This window comes from Oncorhynchus clarkii, chromosome 30 (assembly GCF_045791955.1).
Source record: "Oncorhynchus clarkii lewisi isolate Uvic-CL-2024 chromosome 30, UVic_Ocla_1.0, whole genome shotgun sequence".
Taxonomy (NCBI): Eukaryota; Metazoa; Chordata; class Actinopteri; order Salmoniformes; family Salmonidae; genus Oncorhynchus; species Oncorhynchus clarkii.
In genome coordinates, this window is record NC_092176.1 from 833118 (window position 1) to 855395 (window position 22278).

General features: G+C 41.1%; 1 protein-coding gene across 3 annotated transcripts in view; it reads right to left on the reverse strand.

Annotated features, from left to right (window-relative positions):
- LOC139390133 (SH2B adapter protein 3-like) overlaps positions 1-22278 on the reverse strand; it is a 60204-nt gene that overhangs the window by 7711 nt on the left and 30215 nt on the right. For all 3 annotated transcript variants that reach the window (XM_071137321.1, XM_071137320.1, XM_071137322.1), the window contains exons 3-4: positions 2632-2733; positions 2285-2376 (exon numbers count right to left, since the gene is read on the reverse strand). In XM_071137321.1, coding sequence (XP_070993422.1) covers positions 2285-2376; positions 2632-2733 — 194 coding nt within the window. The remainder of the gene's footprint in view (positions 1-2284; positions 2377-2631; positions 2734-22278) is intronic.

Genomic DNA, 22278 nt, shown 5'->3' on the forward strand with positions numbered 1-22278 from the left:
CCTTAGCCATGGTATATTGTCCATATACCACAAACACCAGAGGTGCCTTATTGCCATTATAAATTGGTTACTAGCGTAATTAGACCAGTAACACGATTTGCTTTGTCATACCCATAGTATACGGTCTGATGTACCATGTCTTTCAGCCAATCCAGATTCAGGGCTCGAAGCACCCGGTTTACAATTCCTTTTTAATATTGTCTTTTCATGTATTTTCAATGACCATGTATCTCATTGGCATTGACTAATTATATTGTTACTTCCTAGATAAGAACAGTTACTTGGAGACAATGGAGTCTAGATTGTATGGGGGGGAGAGAGGGAAATAATATTTTCTCAATTTACGATAAGATGGTCGTGGGCATCATTGTTTGTAGCCTAGTGTGCTTATCTCTTTTTTCTGCTTCTTCCTCCTCAGGGCATTGGGCTCTCTTTCAACTGGAAAGGCTTACTGCAGCCTGTTCAGGGCTTCATCAGCACTTGTGAACGCCATCCTCTGTGTTCCCATACCATGTGAAGATATTTAGAGTTCTTCTGTTTCCAGAAGGCCATTTTTGTTGTCCTATTCGTCCACGCTCCTCCTGCATATGCATATCTGACGATAGATTCTACTTTCCTTTTGAGTAAATCTACTTCTTTAACAACAGATTGTAATAGTTTGCTTGTTTTGGGGAGCGTTGAGAGCATTTCAGCTATGTTTTCCTGGATATCCTTTAGCCGTTCGTTGCTCTCATTTGCATCTCCAAGTTGTTCTTTGTCTTTTCCTCTAACGGAAGCCATGGCTTGTTGGCGTCGCTTAACACAGATTGGTTCGTGGCTGTATATAACCGACCGCTTACTCTCCTCCAGTTGCTTGGGCATATATTGATCTTTTGACTTTAGAGGCTTAATTTAAACGATATTGTCTAACTTCTACATAGAATCACAGTTTTGAGGGTACAAAACGGAGCTACTCACTCCCCATGCATCCTATCAGTATGTGCATTGGCCTCTCCTAAAGATACTGCATTACTCACAAGAAAGTAAACATTTATATCACACTAGGTCAATATTAATCCAACAATCTGCTTATTCAATCATATAAACCACAAACGGGAGCTTTGGAGTTGTGGTTACACTAGGGGAGAAGTGAAAGAACGAAAGAAAGAAAGAAAGAGGAAGCGGGAGAGAGGGATGGGGGCCATCAAGTCTACAGGAAGCAGCAGGACGGAGGCACACAAAAGCGTCGGGGCTCTGTCAGGAAGGATGTCTTGTTACAGTAAATCTTGAAAATGCTAGTGTTATTGTACGTGATACCTCCACTCCACCCCCAATATCACACACACTGTCTGTCTGTGAAGAGAGTGAGAGAGGGAGTTTTTCCTCCTCATACATATTCACAGGTCCTCCACCCAGAAGGAGAAAGACGAAGCCTCTATATATTTCTCTAAGACACACACACACACACACACACACTAAAAATAGATGCACACATGAGCAAACTCATGAATGTGCACACTCATACAATCTTGAGTACAATCTTGTGTACTGTGACTAACTGCCTGATTTGGAACAGCTTGATAACATACATGTTGAAAGCGCAGCTATGCCATGGATAGAGAGCACGATCCCATCATCCGAAATAGGAAATGACAGCACTATCAGGGTCAATAGCTCACCATTCCCTGCACACTTCAACCATTTTACAGGGTGTCCATTTTGATGACAAAAGTGTTACCATACTGTGTCAGTACTGCATAAGAGAAATGTACCTCTGACGCATTCATTAGCCTTTGTCAGCAATTCCGACAGCTACAGTAGCTAGCTTGTGATAGTCTAGCAAATACAGCACTGCCTTCTGAGATAGAAGTTTAATGTTTGGCGCCCCAATAAAAGGGAGTCCAACCGTTAGCAAGAAGATTAGCATTTTAAATCTGTGTGTGTGTGTGTTGAAGGCCTTGGGGCATGGGGGCTGCAGAGCTGAAGCCATGCTGGACTGAAAACCAGAGTCTGAGGAGGGGAAGCGAGATGGAGAATTCCAGACATCTGCAGAAATGAGAAAGGTCCTGAGATTCCCCCACTGAGACTCAGACCTCCCCCACACTTCCTCTTTCACACGGCACATACCTCCCCACACACACACACAGAGAAACACGCTCACACACACACACACAGAGAGAAACACGCTCACACACACACACACGGAATAAAGCTAGATGAAGAAAATACAAAATAGATGGGGAGGGAGAGTAGCATGTTAAATAACTAGTGTACTGATAACATTACAGTGTGCCGTGTCCCTCACCTGTTGATACATTCTTTAATTTCTGTTGTCCAGGAGCTGACTTGCTGGTTATTTTCCGTCTCAAATATGAGACTACCTGGATAGTGATTAACCTGGAGGAGACAAAACTAGTGGTAAAGGAGATTGTATGCACACACACACACACACACACACACACAGAAATATGAACACACACACCTTCAAGAACAGGAATGGAAAGAAACAGACAAGTTTGGCAGAGGGTGTGTGTGTGTGTGTGTGTGTGTGTGTGTGCTTGCGCGTATACACTTTTCTTATGGCGAGGGACACGACACAAGGCAGGAAGATGGATCAGCATCACTAGCAGGGGAGGAGAGTCTCCTCCTCACCTTTAAAACAAACGTGTTCATGTTGTCGGGCATCTCCAGGCGGTTGCAGTGGCGGATCTCCAGGATGTCTGCACAATGAACTGTCAGTTTGGGACTAGAGCCCTGGAAGATGGACACACCCACAGAGAGAGAGAGACAGAGACAGAGAGAGTGAAGACATTGAAACAGCATGTCATGTTCTAGACCCCTCAAACAACACTCTGTTCCAGTAACACACCACATTGACGGAACTCCCTTTAAAACGCCACATAAGTCATACCGGTGTGTTTGTGCCACATTAAGAGGAGTTTCAAGCTAGAGTTTGCCTCTGCTTTACGTACATCTTCGTTCGTCAGGACCATTTTAGTCAGTGCTTGTGGTGAGGAGGTTAAGTTTGTGTTGGTTTGGAGAGTAGAAATATTAGGTTGCATGAATTGTATCTATTGCTGTTTTGATGTTTTCCTTTTGCTCTACAGATCTCTCTGACAAGAGCTCCAGAACTGGATGGAGAGGGGTACCAGATGGTGGAGGAACTAGTGGGAAACGCACATTCACTGGGACATGCAGGTTGTGTGTGCGTGCCTCTCCTTCTCAGTTTCAGTGTGTGTCTAAAGTACAGTGCCTTGCGAAAGTATTCGGCCCCCTTGAACTTTGCGACCTTTTGCCACATTTCAGGCTTCAAACATAAAGATATAAAACTGTATTTTTTTGTGAAGAATCAACAACAAGTGGTACACAATCATGAAGTGGAACGACATTTATTGGATATTTCAAACTTTTTTAACAAATCCAAAACTGAAAAATTGGGCGTGCAAAATTATTCAGCCCCTTTACTTTCAGTGCAGCAAACTCTCTCCAGAAGTTCAGTGAGGATCTCTGAATGATCCAATGTTGACCTAAATGACTAATGATGATAAATACAATCCACCTGTGTGTAATCAAGTCTCCGTATAAATGCACTTGCACTGTGATAGTCTCAGAGGTCTGTTAAAAGCACAGAGAGCATCATGAAGAACAAGGAACACACCAGGCAGGTCCGAGATACTGTTGTGAAGAAGTTTAAAGCCGGATTTGGATACAAAAAGATTTCCCAAGCTTTAAACATCCCAAGGAGCACTGTGCAAGCGATAATATTGAAATGGAAGGAGTATCAGACCACTGCAAATCTACCAAGACCTGGCCGTCCCTCTAAACTTTCCGCTCATACAAGGAGAAGACTGATCAGAGATGCAGCCAAGAGGCCCATGATCACTCTGGATGAACTGCAGAGATCTACAGCTGAGGTGGGAGACTCTGTCCATAGGACAACAATCAGTCGTATATTGCACAAATCTGGCCTTTATGGAAGAGTGGCAAGAAGAAAGCCATTTCTTAAAGATATCCATAAAAAGTGTTGTTTAAAGTTTGCCACAAGCCACCTGGAAGACACACCAAACATGTGGAAGAAGGTGCTCTGGTCAGATGAAACCAAAATTGAACTTTTTGGCAACAATGCAAAACGTTATGTTTGGCGTAAAAGCAACACAGCTCATCACCTTGAACACACCATCCCCACTGTCAAACATGGTGGTGGCAGCATCATGGTTTGGGCCTTCTTTTCTTCAGCAGGGACAGGGAAGATGGTTAAAATTGATGGAAAGATGGATGGAGCCAAATACAGGACCATTCTGGAAGAAAACCTGATGGAGTCTGCAAAAGACCTGAGACTGGGACGGAGATTTGTCTTCCAACAAGACAATGATCCAAAACATGAAGCAAAATCTACAATGGAATGGTTCAAAATTAAACATATCCAGGTGTTAGAATGGCCAAGTCAAAGTCCAGACCTGAATTCAATCGAGAATCTGTGGAAAGAACTGAAAACTGCTGTTCACAAATGCTCTCCATCCAACCTCACTGAGCTCGAGCTGTTTTGCAAGGAGGAATGGGAAAAAATGTCAGTCTCTCGATGTGCAAAACTGATAGAGACATACCCCAAGCGACTTACAGCTGTAATCGCAGCAAAAGGTGGCGCTACAAAGTATTAACTTAAGGGGGCTGAATAATTTTGCACGCCCAATTTTTCAGTTTTTGTATGTTAAAAAAGTTTTAAATATCCAATAAATGTCGTTCCACTATATGATTGTGTCCCACTTGTTGTTGATTCTTCACAAAAAAATACAGTTTTATATCTTTATGTTTGAAGCCTGAAATGTGGCAAAAAGTCGCAAAGTTCAAGGGGGCCGAATACTTTCGCAAGGCACTGTTATGTGTGCCTGTGTGTATGAGTCTTTGCTGTTGAAAGTCCAGCTTGGCTCTTACCCTGGAGCGTCCCTCAGTGGAGCTCTCTGGGCTGAGCACCAGGCCCTGTTCAGACTGGAGAGACCCAGAGAGTGGGCTGGAGGAAGGCTACTGCTCACGAAACACACTCTCCAGCCCAGCTCAGAAGGAGGAAAGGAGACGAGAGGAGGAGAGTTCACCATTTTCCAAATTGAATCTCATCGCTTTCTTTCCAGAGCAAATGGGTGGAGGGAAAGAAAGCAGAAGGTGCTCATTGTGTGCTGATAGCTAGGCTTTTGTGTGTGTCATGTGTGAGCTGTTCCACGTGCTGGCTGCCGGGATAGATGAAGTGCATGTGATATCAACCCCAGTCACCTCGTTATGAGGAAACCTTATGCTATGTGAAGGCAGGTGTACCTTGGAGAGAGTGGGTGGGTGGAAACAATATGTACTGGATTTGCATATGGTGTAGTCAGAAAGGCATAACCCAAAATGTACATCTCCTCACTCTACAGCCAATTACTAAGCCTAGATCTCCATTATTTTTTGTAGATGATCCCTAAAATCCCTCCTTTACAATAAATCCTAGAAATGAGGATCAAACAGCAGAGCATAACAAAGCACAGTTGGCGCAACACTCAGGCCCTAAGAGGTGTATTTCAGAAGGCTGAGTCAGATGAGTGTGACCCTATGCAAATGTGACAGTGTGTGAGCGGGAGGAATGTCTATGGATGCATCCCAAATGGCACCCTATCCACTATATGGTGAATTAATTTTGGGACGTGGCCTATGGGCCCTGGCCCTAGTGCACTACATATGGAATAGTGTGCCATTTGGAATAATCACAGACAGGTTGGGCACATCAAAAGGAGATTCCTTTCCCCCTCGTTTCCTTTCCTCATGAGTCTTAGTATAAATTAATAACACAGAGCCATTGTTCATCCAAACAGCTTTAGGGAGAAGTCTGAGAAGAAATTATTAACTGACTGACTTAACTAGTGTGTACAAAAAAGCAGACAAATGAGTGCGTGCCCACACACACACAGCTTTTCTTTCTGCCAACTCCATCATCCTACCTTCCACACACACTCCAAAAAGTCCAAAATATATTTTGTCTAATTATTTTTTTAAACAGTCCGGTGGGCATGTAACCTGTCCCATCCACCATGCTGAGTCTGAGGATGGAGGTAATATATACCAAATGCTGAACACACACACACACACACACACACACACACACACACACACACACGCTAAACATAGGCAAACACACACACCAGCCATGATAAATTGGCCTACACAAATAACCACGATACAGCACAACGCCGAGCCTTTGTACCGACACTCAAACTAATGTACCCGACAGGTTTGTCAAGTATCAACAATCCAAGTAACCATTAACCCCGAACTGTCAGTTCACACCACATGAACAAAAGTATGTGGACAACTGCTTGTCAAACATCTCATTCCAAAATCATGGGCATTAATATAAAGTTGGTCCTCACTTTGCTGCTATAACAGCCTCCATTATTCTGGGAAGGCTTTCCACTAGATGTTGGAACATTGCTGTTGGGACTCCTCCATTCAGCCACAAGAGCATTAGTGAGGTCGGGTACTGATGTTGGGCGATTAGACCTGGCTCGCAGTCAGCGTTCCAATTCAGCGTAAAGGTGTTCGATGGGGTTGAGGTCAGGGCTCTGTGCAGGTCAGTAAGATTCTTCAACACCAACCGACAAACGATTTCTGTATGGACCTAACTTTGTGCATGGGGGCATTGTCATGCTGAAACAGGACCTTCCCCAAACAGGACCTTCCGACACAAAGTCGGAAGCATAGAATCGTCTAGAATGCTGCGTTAAGATTTCCCTTCACTGGAACAAAGGGGCCTAGCGCTTGAACAGCTCAAGACCATTATTCCTCCTCCCATTAAACTTAACATTTGGCACTATGCATTGGGACAGGTAGCGTTTTCCTGGCATCCGCCAAACCCAGGTTTGTCCGTCGGACTGCCAGATGGTGAAGCGTAATTCATCACTCCAGAGAAAACGTTTCCACTGCACCGGGGGTGTAATGGCGGCGAGCTTCACACCACTCCAGCTGACACTTTGCATTGCGCATGGTGATCTTAGGCTTGTGTACGGTTGCTCGGTCATGGAAACTAATTTCATGAAGCTCCCGACAAACAGTTATTGTGATGACGTTGCTTCCAGAGGCAGTTTGGAACTCGGTAGTGAGTGCTGCAACCGAGGACAGGCGATTTTGTACGCGCTGCACGCGTTCAGCACTCGGCGGTCCCATTCTCTGAGCTTGTGTGCTTCGTGGCTGAGCCGTTGTTGCTCCTAGACGTTTCCTCTTTACAATAACAGCACTTACAGCTGTGTGCTCGATTTTATACACCTGTCAGCAACGGCTGCGGCTGAAATAGCCAAATGCACTCATTTGAAGGGGTGTCCAAATACTTATGTATACATAGTGTTTGTTGATTGATAAGAGCAAGAAAGATCAATAGCTATTGACACTGTCAAACAAGTAGAACAGACTGGCAAAAAAAGGTAGGAATATCCAACCCTCACCATCTCAGATTGCGCCCCCAAAAAATATGTAGTTAGAAATATAAGAGAAATTAAGATAATTGATTCCACAGGATTCAAAACATAATTCTTCCTAACAATGATTAAGACCTCCAAGAATCCAATAAAATGAATCAAAAGCCATCCACAGACAGCTGCCCCACACCCCATGCCAATCGCACCCCGAAAACCAGTGTACTGTATGTCCACTATCAGTTCAGTATACTTTATGTCTGACAATAAGTACAGGGCTGCAGCTTCTTCATCCTTTGCAATGTATTCCCTGTAAATCTGGTTAGGGCTGTTGCTGTGATCATATTATCACCACACCAGCAGTCATGAGTCATGAATGCAGTAAAATTCCACGTGACTTTTGAGTTACATAATCTCCTTTTGTGCACTATGGACATGCTTTGGTAGTACTCAACTTGCTAACTATCATCATGCCCTGGTACTCAGGGCTCAATTCTCCCTCTAACTACTCTGACATCAATGCAAATTATATCGAAAATCACATCAAACACGTATCAAAACAGTAGGCCTATCATACTTGTAAAACTCACCTCACTGTGATGATAAATTTGAAGAAATAAGATGAACAGTAGGTTGAAACAATGTAAAACATGGTTGTTGTGGATGTTGTTTCAAAGCCTAACACAACGAAATGGACAGTGCTTTCTAAGGTGATGATCAATTAAAAACAAATAATCATATGCATTAAACCTAAAATAAAAAACCTGAATAAAAATGATGATTGTGCAGTTACATAATACATAGCCTACCGCATATTACGCATGGCCAGTGACGACCCGTCATTCAGGGCACACCTGTTTTGAGCTCCACATTTTTTGCCTGTTTTGCATATTATGTTGGCATTAGTACGTGTCACATTTCAGTTTGCAAACAATGTATAAAAAAATATTATTTGGTTAATAAAGCCGCTTACAAACATGGTCTCTTTTTTGTTTCCTTGAGTAAGGAAGCTCCAAAATGAAGGTGTTTCAGCCTATTTCAGTGCTTTCTGTGGTGGTGGGGCAAGCCAGCAGAAAATACGGTGCGGCGTGATTGGCTCAGTGTTCTGTAACTCATGGGGACACTACATCCCTGCCAAGTCTAAGGATAGACCTCAAAAAATTCTAGCCCCTTGGGTGCTGCCATAGAGTTACATTAGAAGTGCCCATCCAAGAAGTCATTGGCCACTGAAAAATGACATCACATCACGTTATATGTACAGTAGCTTTGATTGGACTGATCATGTCAACATCATACTTTCAAAATCTTAGCTAGCAGTCATCGTCATGAATCAAGTTGATAATCTACTGGTAAATCCTTTTTAAATTGCAGATAAAACGGATTGGTGCTCATCGGCCATTGGACATCAACATAACACAATAATTTGGTAATTGCAAATTCAACAATAATTGGTTTGGAAGGAATCAGTGAAAGTGGCTGTGTGGTCCCAAATCTGGGATTAAGGGGCTCTTTTCCAAGTTTTTAAAATGATAAACATTCAACATTGGCCATGCTGTCAATGAAGCATGATTTGTGCTGCGCTCAAAACAACTGTTAACTTGGAACTGCGAAAACTTGACTTCAGTGAGTTTAAGAAAACTGGAAAGTAAGGAATAAACGAGCTCTGACTGGGAAAATACATTTTGAACGGTCATCCAACTCGGAATTGTAAATCTGGCCTCTTTCTGGAGCTACTACAACCTGAAAATCAATGACATCATCATGACTCAAACTTGTTTTTTTCCCCCAGAGTTCCCAGTTGTTTTGAAAGCGGCATAAATCCAGAGAATGCCAGACTGTCCCACCACATAGCCCATATAGTTGGTTGATTTCTACGACATTCCAAGGTTGAAATCATTCACAACTAAAATTGCCAAATAACTAAATCTAGCATATAGGACCGGTTTCAAATTATCAAATTTACGTTCAATATGCGCACTTGCTACATAACAGGAAACACATAATTTATATTTTATTCAGTTAAGTTCAATTATATTCCTCTTTAAAATAATTAAAATTAAAATAAAATAAAACAATAGCACAGGATTTATAAGCATACAGCCTATGGCATGGTGCATAGCCAGATTCCATAAGCCTACAGTAGGCCAACTCATATTCTATTCACCTGAAATACAATTTCTTCGCATCATGTTGTTAATTTAGACCTGACTAAAATAAAGGATTTATTGTGATGGTGTACATTAAATTGGTTGTAGATGTTCAAAAAAGCCACATCAGCAGCTTATGTGTGTGGAGGCCTAGTTATGCTAAAGGTGTTTGTTAATTAACGGTCAATTACCGTGAGACCAGTGGACTTTTGCATGACAATAACCTGCTGGGAAAAAAAATCACGACAGCCACAGCCCTAAATCTGGTGATGTTTTGTTTGTTTTGACCACTAGAGAGTGAATTGCTTTCATGGAGGACTGGCTTGACTTGTGAAGATCACCACACAATTGCTTTTCATCATGAGCAAAAGCTATTGGTTTTCAATCCAAAATTGCAAAGAAAATATTGTGATCCATAATTTAATCAACACAAGAGACCAGCAAAATGTATAAAAGGATGTGGCAGTAGCGGGAACAGCGGCATCTAGTCTGAAAGTTCACAGTAATTCATGGTAAATAAAGCAAGCAACTTCAAACAGCTCATTTCTCTCAACAGGGGGAAAAAAGCATCACCAGATTCACAGGGAATCCATTACAAAGGATGAAGAAGCAATACTTCAATCCGCAGATCCATAACAAGGCCTTGTCAGACATACTGAACTGAATACTGTGTAGTGGTTGATGGGGTAGGATGTGTGGGTGGTTTTTTACTATTTTATTGGATTCCTCGTCTTATGGAAATCAGATGTTTGGTACTATATTTCTTGAATATTATGTTAATCCTATAAATTAAAAGGGCTAATTTGGGTGCAATCATGAAGCTTAATTTCTCAGATATCTAAATGAATGTTCAATAAAACAATTTAGCAGGAATGCTAATATTATCGGTTTCTAAATACAGAAACGATTTCAGAACAATCAGAGATGGTAGGGGTCATGGCATGCTAGCGTAAAGAAAAACTCCAGAACTCTTCAACCTTTAATACAAACAGGAAAGAACACCAGAGAGGCTACATGTGACTGATGTATTAAGAGTACGTGACAGGAAGGCTTTGTGAGGGTGATGACATTAGAAGCCTGTGAGCACTTGAAAACTAATGTCTATGCACAAGGACTACTCTCAACAATTTCCACTGAACAGCATCACTCTGTTACCGTGGAATTGCCCTTACTGTAGCTGTCTACTTTGAAATGCCAGACACCATCTCCTCGATTGTAAACACGACGCATCAAAACTGTTTGTCCGTTTCCAAGCTTGTTTAGTACATTGTTGTGTACTTCATAAGGTATGCTCTGAGCCTGTGAAGCCACAAGTGATGAGGAAATAGAACATGGTGTAGGCAGTAAGAGATGTGACACAAATCAAGAGTTTGATGCGAAGCAGAAATTACTGGGTGACAACAGCGAACAGCACACATGCAGAACGGGGGTCTCATGCTACTCAGTCAGCGCCCATCCCAACCACATTGCACATCAGAGATCAGCTGCGTACCAAAACAGTGGTGGGGTGCCTTTTATTGTTGTTTGAACTGCAGAAAGCCACTCAATATGACGCTGAGAGACAAGTGAGTGCACGTCGGCCTATCACATCTGTCTTTCAGCTTCAGTCACACACAAACATAACATTTGATATTGTGGTTTGAGGAAATTGCCAATTTAACCCAGACACGTGGCAAAGCAAATACTCACACGATCACATTCACAAACCCAAACATGCGTGAGTTAGACTACATAATAAGCCTATGCCTACATAGTAAGCCTATAGGCCTACTTCATCTACACATTCACAAACAAACTTAGGCTACACATACTGTATGTACAGGCTTCAACTTACAAGACAACACAAAAAAGTGTTGGTGTCAGCTGTAGACCTTAACATTGTGCACTTAAAGGGATAGTTCACCCAAATTACAAACCGACAGAAACTGCTTACGGCGTAAGGAAACCAACGTACAAGGTACGACAGTAATCCATGCTTTGGTTTAGTTTCCCTGGCGGTGGCTGGCACTGTTTCCAAACGCCAACATTTTAACACAAATCCCATTCAAGTCATGGGACCAATATTTGAAAAAAAAAGAAAACAATATTCAAATCATCTATAAGTGACTTTGGTGAGCTTCACAATACATTTGAGATACTTTCTGATGATTTGGACATGCGCAGAAAATGCTTATATTGGTCCCATGACTCGTATGGGATGTGTGTTACAAATGCTAAAACGTTAGCATTTAGAAACAGTGGCAGCAGGGAAACTAAAGCACGTATTGCTGTCATCACACCTTGTCCATAGACTAAGATTCTTGTTTGTAATGAAAATCACTATATCAAATAAATGCAATGTAATAGACTAGGAAACCAAAATGTAATTTTGTAATTTGGGTGAACTATCCCTTTAAACAAAGACATATTGGTTGTTCAGACCCACCCCCACAGTCATACTGAACCAGAGAGGAGACACAGGAAGTTTGGGGTCCCCTAGCGCCTCCCAGGGTCCCATTCTCAGGCCGTCTCCATGACAACACCCCCCTCACCCAGAATTCCGCTATCCCCTAAGAGGCTCAAGACCGCTGTCACTGTCCACCCAGGGCAGGACTCCAAGCCTGCTTTGCTCTAACATTCCGCTGACTCCGGGGTTGTCGTCATCATCAGAACTGTCTCTAGAGACGTTCCAAATGTTCCCCTCCGCTATTAGTACACACACAATACAAGGGGATTTTATTTTCATATGCCACATTTGATTTAGATTTAATTTGGTTGACAAACTCATTAGGTTAGGTTATTGAGAATTTGGTAGTTCACGTTTAGAATACTTCCTTTACCACATCCACCCATGGCCTCTGGGACACTAGGCTATGTGCTTGCTAATCAGCTTCAGCATGGATGCTTTGCATTCTTCATGGTGAAGCATGTTTTCAAACCCTACATCCTCAGAAGTGTCACAGAAAAGAGTGCTGTTCTCTGGAGTCTCTAAAGGGAACAGCAGCGAATAGAATGGTGATAAAGCTCTCAATCAGATCTAGCGAGATATGACATCAGCAAGGATGTGGGGACAGCGGGGCCGAGGTAAAACTGAGAAATGACAGGTTTCTAGGAAACATTTCAGAGACACCGACTTTCAATGTGTGCCAGGGAAACAAAGCGACAGAGGTCAACAGAAATGAATAGACCCTATTTTTCTATTAGAATTTGTGTCAAGTATCTTCAAATTAAATGGTAATAATAGATATTACAGTGCATTAAAAGGTTCTACACATAGGATTTTCTAGAATTTTTGCATTGCAATTTCAGAAAATGTCCAGAATATATCTGCCGCTAATAGTGGAATGATTGGCTATGATATTCGCCTATTGATTTCTCACGCAGGACCGGAATCTGTTGTCAAACTGGGAAACCTGTTGTGACTTTGTGGCTACGTATCTAGTGGAAAACGCTCTGTCATTTCCTGGTTGCTAAAATTCTACACTGCACGCTCAATTTCAGTTTGTGAGAAAACAAGCTCTTTATTATGTAGGAAATCATTGTGCCATCTAAATTGCTGTGAAATATTGTTTAATAAGATGAAATACAATTTCTACACCAGTTTCAAACAGAGGTTTTGGTCCACCAGCTTCAAACAGTTGTAAAAACTATATTTTTTGTTGTGTTACTGTGTAGAAAGAAGAACATTTATGAATTCAGTGTATTGCTAGTAGTTTTGAATATTGTCCAGGTCTAGGTTTATATGATCAGGACTATTTTCTAAGTAAGAGAACATAAAAAATTGAACCTGTCTTCTCTTGAGATTAAAGCCTTATTTATAGTTATACTGCAAGATATGAAGTGCCACAATGATGTTTGTTTTTCAAATTATGTATTTTATTGAAACAGAAATATGAGGTAAATAGCCCACATTATTATGAAAAATAAGTACCTTTTTTGTGATTTTATAACAGAACATTGCATTTGGTTGTTTTTTAAAAAGTCCACAACAATGCTTAAACCCCATCAGGAGAACACTGGGAAAAATCTGAGAAATGTTGATTTTTGGGTGTAGTTACCCTTTAATTCAAGTGCACACCTAGCCAGAGGTTGTTTTTTAGCAGTGTTTTTGTAGCACCCTTGATCGTAGAGTTTGCAAAACAAGTTCCCACTGGATTGATGAAAATAATCATAATATTCTGCCAGGTAACCATAGGCTACTTGGTAGTTAACATTTAATTGAGAAGGTTTTTGTGAAAGCCTTTCCATCTACCAGAAGACTGTTTGAATTAGCATCATCGCTACACAAAGTGATAGACGCTCGCACTGCACACAGACGGGCATTCTCGTTGTCTCTTCAGGAAATATCTATCTTGGGCAAATTAAATAATTTTCAATACATTTATTTGTTCCTAGTGATTATTCACCATCTTCATTAGGTGTTTTCATAATTTATCTACAGATAATCACCAAAAAGTTGAGGCCTAACAGTAGCCTATACAATTTAAGGAGACAAATGAATGGCTTTCTCACCGATGCGATAGTCTACGCTGACTGACGAGAAGTGTCACTCACGGTCTGGCAAGCCCCAACATCCTAGGAAAGGAAACCTGGGAAATCCTTTGTGGATTTCGACTCATCGTTACCACTTACATTACTTACATGGGGCGAGCAAATTCACGAGGATCATGCTCTCTCCATCAGTGTAAAGAAATTTGACTGCACAGTATAATGACGAGATACTCATGTCGCCGCCCTAACAATAGGAGTTGTTGTCCCAAAGGCGAGAAGGCAGGTGAGAAATTTAGGTCCAAAATAAGCCCATAGAAACGCTTGGGCTTATTTTGGACAGATTTTGGTGAGAGTGAAACCTTCCTCTCTGCAGTGTTTCCCTGTCATTGCTCGCTTTAATAGATTACCAGAAGATGCATTTCGTTCATTCTAGCGGGAGAGGACTCGACGTACTAGTGAATTTAAACTTTTAAATGAAAAGTAGCCTGAAGTGGTAAATGAAGCCGGCTGAAAATGAGTCTGTAACCGATGGATTTGAAAAACAGTGTGTGTGTGTGTGTGTGTGTGTGTGTGTGTGTGTGTGTGTGTGTGTGTGTGTATCAAGGTTATTATTAGTAAACAAAAACTTAAAATAAAATCTAAGATTGTTTTTCCAATTTAGTAAACTGAAATAAAAACTATAGGCTACTGAAACTGACTGCAAATCTAATTTTAGTTTTTTTATTTTCTATGTGGCAAAAATCTAATGGGTTTAATCAAGCTTTTTTTCAAATGGGCTTTTCTAGCTTCTGAATCTGACATGTAAAATGCTGCCAGTAGACGGCAATGTTTCAAATAGGCCTATCTTGTGCAATATTATCATTAGCTATCAGAAGCTAACAGGGAATAAGCCTTATATGGGATTATTTTGAGTGATACAGCTATTATTTTATTTTTACAATTCGGTCAGGATTCGCCTCCTGGTATCATATGAACACACATAAAACTTGGAACATTTTTAGAATTACAGGAAATGTGCTTTGAAAATGCACATTTTTCTCTCTGCCAACAAGAAGGGTGTTTGGGGTCTCATGGGTTGCGAAGGTGGGCGTTTGTTACTATGCCGATACATAACAATGCATCCGGACATTGTTGTCACATAGGAAATTTGTATTACAGGACCATCTGAAATTGTATATGAGTACCCCTGCTATAGGCCTAGAACACATAAATAGCTCCTAGCCTCCCATGCATAAGGCTACGTTCTGCTGTCAGACTCTGCATGCTCATGGGGCTGACATCGCTGGTCCAAATGGAAGCTAATAGCAGTAGCTCATGGATGTGCATTTCAACAATACTGTGTAACTCCGGTAATGGATTTCGCATTTTAGTTGTCTCGCTGAAATTGTCTTACTCTTTCAAATGACTGCTTGACTTGTTGTCTTGTTGCTCGGTCCACACAGCAGACATTGTGGGCTAGGTTAGGAATGCTGTGTTGCACGTGTAGAGCTATATTTTTTGTGACGTCATTACTACATCTACCTAGGTGTAGGTATGCACGTCAGCTTTGACATCGGTTTTGCACGTCGGCTTTAAACTAGACAGACATCAGGCCGATGCTAATGTTGGCATTTTTAGCTAATCTCGTCCGATTCCGATATGCTTACTGATATATTGTGCATCCCTAATTACCATGGGCTGCTCATTTCTATTTCTCAATGGTACCCGTATCCAGGGTAGATAAAGCACAGTTCTATTGGGCCTCCCGAGTGACGCAGCGGTCTAAGGCATTACTACAGACCCGGGTTCATTCCCGGGCTGTGCCACAACCGGTCGTGGCCAGGAAGTCCAACAGGACGGCGCACAATTGGCCCAGCGTCATCCAGGTTAGGGGAGGGTTTAAAATTCAATTTAAAAAAGCACAAAGTATTTCTTTAAAGACGTTGCTGCTAGTGATGCGATTTATAAAATGTTTTATACTTGCTTTTAAAATAGCCTAGTTTGGGTTGTAAATAACTCTTGTTTATTATGCGCAACTTGTTTAAAATCCTTCACTATTTCAGCGGGCTTCTCTACTCGTTAGGTTTAGTGTTCTCCACTACAAGCACATCATGTGTGGATATCTTTGCGTGGGGATTAGCAGTTTCCTTGTTCTATAAGGAGACCAGGGTGGGTTTTCTTTTTCATACCAGGCTTCAGAGTATTGTTTTGTTTTTGTTTTTAATTCTTCAACTAGTTTTTTTTTTATTTGCTATTTTTGGAAACATTTTTATTGGATCAGTTATTCTTGTAATATGGCATCTATCCTTTCCCCACCTGACTCTACATGGCCAGGCCTAACCTCATGAGGGACAACTGGAGGGACACTTTTGCTAGCTGGAATGTTAAATCTTTAAAATCACATAGTGAAACGTAAAAGGGTTCTTTCTCAATCATATCACCTTAAAGTAGATATCATCTTTCTTCAGGAGACATCTCTGCACTTTCGACCACTCTCTTTTAAAAGGAGGGTGGATCGGTCAATCATATCATTCCAATTTTCATTCTAAAACTAGAGGAGTCACCATTTTAATTAGTAAAAACATACCATTCGTAATGTCAAGTGTAGAGGCAGACTCAGCAGGCCGTCTCATTATTGTAGTAGGAAGACTGTATAATACACCTGTTATCTTAGCTAACATTTATGCACCAAATTAGGATAACAGTTAATTCGGCACAAATGCATTTTCTCGATTACCAAATATGGACACACACCACCTAATACTGGGTGGTGATATGAATTGTCGCCCAATCTGGATCATAGCTCTCCTAAGGTATCATCTTCATCAAACACAGTATCCACAAATTAGCCATTTCTTAAGACACGGCATATCTGATGCTTAGCGTTTCCACAATCCCATAGCAAGGGAGTATTATTTTTTCTCACCAGTTCATTAGACCTTTCATGTATAGACTACTTTTTCCTAGACAATAGATTTCTGCCACTTATCACTGAGTGTGATTACCAAGCTATAGTCATTTCGGATCATTCTCCCCTTACTATGAAACTACTTCTACTTAACTCACTCCTGCAATCAGAAGAAACCTTGGTTGCTTTTATTTCATCTTAAATTGAGCTAATTCTCAAGCTTAATCAAACCCATGGAATGTCTCCTACAACAGTATGGGAAGCAATGAAGGCTTATCCAAGGGGACAAATTATTTCGTACAGTGCGATTAAGGAAGTGCAATATTCAACGCCTAGGAGAATTGACAAAAAAATATTGGATTTGGATATGGCATATTCCCACTCTCCATCTGCAGATTTACTAAAACAATGTTTGACAGAGTTGGATCTTCTTTCAACTCGACAAGCCGAAAATCAAATTAGTAAATCTCGATACAAAACTTATGAACATGGAGAGAAATCAGGGAAAATGCTCGCACACCAGCTGCAAATCAAACCATACCTGAGATAACTGACAAGCTGGGTATGTATTGATCATTTAGAGGTCAATTCATGCTTTCATAAATTTTACTCACAATTATACACTTCGGAATCAGCTGGTAATGCCACCTTACTCGACACCTTTGAGAACCTAGATATTCCTACAGTTGAACCTGAAATAACTGTTCTTCTAATTCAGCAGCTATCTGTAGAAGAGATTGTGTTGGTAATTAAATCTATGCAGTGTGGTAAATCCCCTGGATCTGACAGATTTCCGAGTTAATTTTGTTTTTTTCTAAATTCTCAGATCAACTCTCCTCTTGCTTTCCGTACTTGAGGAATCGTTCTCCTCAAACTCTTTACCCTCAACAATGAGAAGCATGTATTTCACTTATTCTGAAAAAGGGAAAAAAACTATTGAGTGTGGTTCATTTAGGTCAACTTCTTTACTGCATTGTGATGTAAAGATACTTTCTAAGATGATTACCTCCCGTTTTGAGTCAGTACTTACCTCCATTATAGATTTTTTTTTTTTTAAATCATTATTTTTTCAACATCAGACATCTTTACAATATACTTCATAATCCCTCTTCATCTGACACTCCAGAGATATTATCACTTGATGCCTTCAAATACCTTTGATAAAGTGGAGTGGGATTATCGATTATATACTCTCAAACAATTTGGATTCGGTCCCAATTTTATGTCCTGGATCAAAATTCTTTACCCCTCCCATGGCTGCAGTGCGCACAAATAACAATAATAATATTTAAAACTTCAACGTGGAACAAGACAGGGTTGTCCTCTATCCCTGAGCCTTTAGCCATAGCAATACGTAATAACACCACTATCAAAAGTATTTGAAGAGGGGGCTTAGAGCATAAAGTCTCACTCTATGCAGATAACATGCTATTATATATGTCTGACCCTTTAACTGGTCTTCCAGACATCCAGATTCTACTAAAGACATTTGATAAAATATCCGGGTATAAGGTTAATCTACAAAGAAGTGAATTGATGCCTATTAATACTTATGCCATGAAAACTTATTTTAGTCATGTGCCCTTCAGAGTCACTACACAGAAATTTCAATAATTAGGAATTTGAGTCACACACAATTTAAAATATCTCTATAAAGCCAATTTCCCTTGATACCAGGCTGTATGACATCCGGTCATGATTGGGAGTCCCATAGGGCGACGCACAATTGGCCCACCATCGTCCAGGTTTGGCCGTCATTGTAAATAAGAATTTTAACTTGCTTAGTTAAAAGGTTAAAATAAAAAATACATTTAAAAAACACAGAAACAGAAACTTGAACACTTCTTTGGGCGGAATAATTAACAATTAAAATGAATGTATTACCTACATTTTTATACTTATTTCAATGCATTCCTATCTTTCTGACAATTTTTTTTTATCTCCATAGATAAACTGATATCTGCTTTTATCTGGAACAAGAAAAACCCTTGGATACGTAAGAGCGTATTGCAGAGATCTCGCTCTCAGGGTGGTCTAGCACCTCTGAACTTTCAATACTATTGCTGGGCAGCTAATATTAGAATCATTCTATATTGGCTGACAGAAATCCCAGATGTTACAGGCCTGAAATGAATGACCTTGGAAATCTCATCCTGCGGCCCTGCTGCCCTACTCTGCTCAAAACTTGCATTAGCTCAGCCTGTTTCCAAATACACCAAAAACCCTATTGTGAAACATTCTCAAAATAATCTGGAAACAGTTCAGGCGATTGTTTGGTCACAGGGAATTTTTTAAAAATCTGCTCCATTATTAAAGAACCATATGTTCTCTCCATCATTATTAGACCGGTCATTTCATATCTGGGCTGGGAAAGGGATCTCCTCACTGAACAACTTGTTCATTGATATGACTTTTGCATCTTTTGATAAGTTACTACAAAAGTTTGATATTCCTAGATCCCATTTCTTTAGATACAAAACTACGCAATTGTAGGCCTCTTCATACTCTAGTCACTTCCCTTCACGCCCACCTATCTCCCTTCTAGATTCTATTTTTAAAGTGAACCATTATATCTACACATTATTAAAGTCGCACAATCTGGATTCCCTTAACTCTCCCAAGCCCTCTTTCGGCTAGGGAGCAGTATTTTCACATTCGGTTGAAAAGCGTGCCCAGAGTAAACTGCTACTCAGGCCCAGGAGCTAGGACATGCATAGTATTAGTAGATTTGAATAGAAAACACTCTGAAGTTTCTAAAACTGTTTGAATGATGTCTGAGTATAACAGAACTCATATGGCAGGAGAAAACATGAGAAAAATCCAACCAGGAAGTGGGAAATCTGAGGTTTGTAGTTTTTCAAATGATTGCCTATCCAATATACAGTGTAAATTGTCAGATTGCACTTCCTAAGGCTTCCACTAGATGTCAGTCTTTAGAACGCTGTTTCAGGCTTCTATTGTGAAAGGGGAGAGAATAGGACCACTCACAGTAGGTGCCTCAGCTGAAAGCCTTTAGTTGTTGATCGCGCACGGCCGTGAGCGCGAGCTCCGTTCCCTTTCCTTTCTAATGAAAAAGGAATTGTCCGGTTGAAACATTATTGAAGATTTATGATAAAAACATCCTAAAGATCGTTTGACATGTTTCTACGAACTGTAATGGAACTTTTTTGACTTTTCGTCTGGACTTTGTGCTCGCGCCTTGTGCATTTGGATTAGTGAACTAAACGCGCAAACAAAAAGGAGGTATTTGGACATAAATATGGACTGTATCGAACAAAACAAACATTTATTGTGGAACTGGGATTCCTGGGAGTGCATTCCGATGAATATCAAAGGTAAGTGAATATTTATAACGCTATTTCTGACTTTTGTTGACTCAGATTATCGCAGGGATTATCGCAGGGTAGGACCGGTGATTAGTAAACCAGCGACAGCAAACGCCGTACCCCCCAGGTTCTGATGGTCAGTGAGGATGACGTCCTCAAGCCAGTGTCTCCACTTCTCTAATGTCAACTTCACCACCAAGAGCACTTGATCACCAACGTCGTAATTCCTCTCGGCAGGGGACATATTCTTAGAGTAATCCGCACACGGATACAATTTTTGTGATAACCTTGTCATTCAAACAAAACTGACCCCACTCCCACCACAGAAGCATCCACCACAAAGGGTATCGTGGGATCTGTACATTTCAGCAACGGGGCAGAGGTGAAATGTCCCTTCAGTAGGCGGAATGCCTCGTCAGCTGATGGACTCCACACCAACCTACAGGGACCACTCGAGGAGAGAGGTGAGAGGAGCGGCAATGGAGATAAAGTTCCTGATGAAACGACAGTAGAAGTTGGCAAATCCCAAAAACCGTTGTAACCCCTTTATGGTGGTTGGGACTGGTCATGACCTGACTGCATCTACCTTCTTGATGTCCATCTTCACCCCCTGCGGGCTGATTTGGTAGCCTAGGAAGGAGACAGCCTCCAGATGAAACTGGCACTTCTCCGTCTTGACAAACGGTAGTTAGCCAGGAGGCGTTCCAGGACTATTCGGACGTGAGCGATGTGATCCTCCAAGGTAGCCAAGTAGACCAGGATGTCGTCAATATGCACAACCACCTGGAGTCCAAGAGTGTACCGGGAACACCTTGTTGACGAATGCCTGGAACACTGACGGAGCATTGGCTAAGTCAAATGGCATCACCAAGTACTGATAGTGACCAGACATCATGCTAAAAGCTTTCTTCCATTCATCCCCCTCCCAGATGCGGATGACAGGCCCCGATGAGCTGTTCAATGGCTGCCGTCACCAACGGGAGAGGGTAGCGGTACTTGGTGGTGATATCATTGAGTCCTCTGTAGTCAATAAATAGGTGTAACACTCCATCCTTCTCAGTCACAAATTTCAAAAAGGCTTTATGGCGAAAGCACACCATGCGATTATCTGAGGACAGCGCCCGCATACAAAAACCTTTAAAACATTTTTCAACCAGGCAGGAGCGACACGAAAGTCAGAAATAGCTAAATAATAAATGCCTTACCTTTGAAGATCTTCGTCTGTTGGCACTCCAAAAGGTCCCAGTTACATCACAAATGGTCCTTTTGTTCGATAAAGTCGTTCTTTATATCCATAAAACTCAGTTTAGCTGCGTAATTCATTCAATAATCCACCGGTTTCCCTTCTTCAAAATGCATACAAAATGAATCCCAAACGTTACCAATAAACTTAGCCAAACAACGTTTATAAAATCAAAACTCAGGTACCCTAACACATAAATAAACGATACAATTTAAGACGGAGAATAGTATGTTCATTACCGGAGATAAATAACAAAGAATGCGCTTTCACTCACGCGCATGGAAACACTACAGCCAAAATGGGAGCCACTTAGAAAAACTACAACTTCTATCTCATTTTTCCAAAAACCAGCCTGAAACTCTTTAAAGACTGTTGACATCTAGTGGAAGCCCTAGGAACTGCAATCTGCGAGGAGTTTGCCTCATAATAAACATGAAAGCCATTGGAAACAGTGGAAGGCTGATTTTTTTTGTGGGATGGTTTGTCCTCAGGGTTTCGCCTGCCATATCAGTTCTGTTATACTCAAAGACATAATTTTAACAGTTTTAGAAACTTTAGAGTGGTTTCTACCATATATGCATATCCTAGCTTCTGGGCCTGAGTAACAGGCAGTTTACTTTGTGCACGCTTTTCATCCGGACGTGAAAATACTGACCCCTACCCAAGAGAGGTTAAACAGTTCTATGGGCAACATGCTGGCATTTAAGTGGAAGGATGGTTTCTTCCTACTTTTAACCATTTGAAAAGTAAGCTATGCAACATCTCAAGCTAGAGAAAATACACTACTCCATCC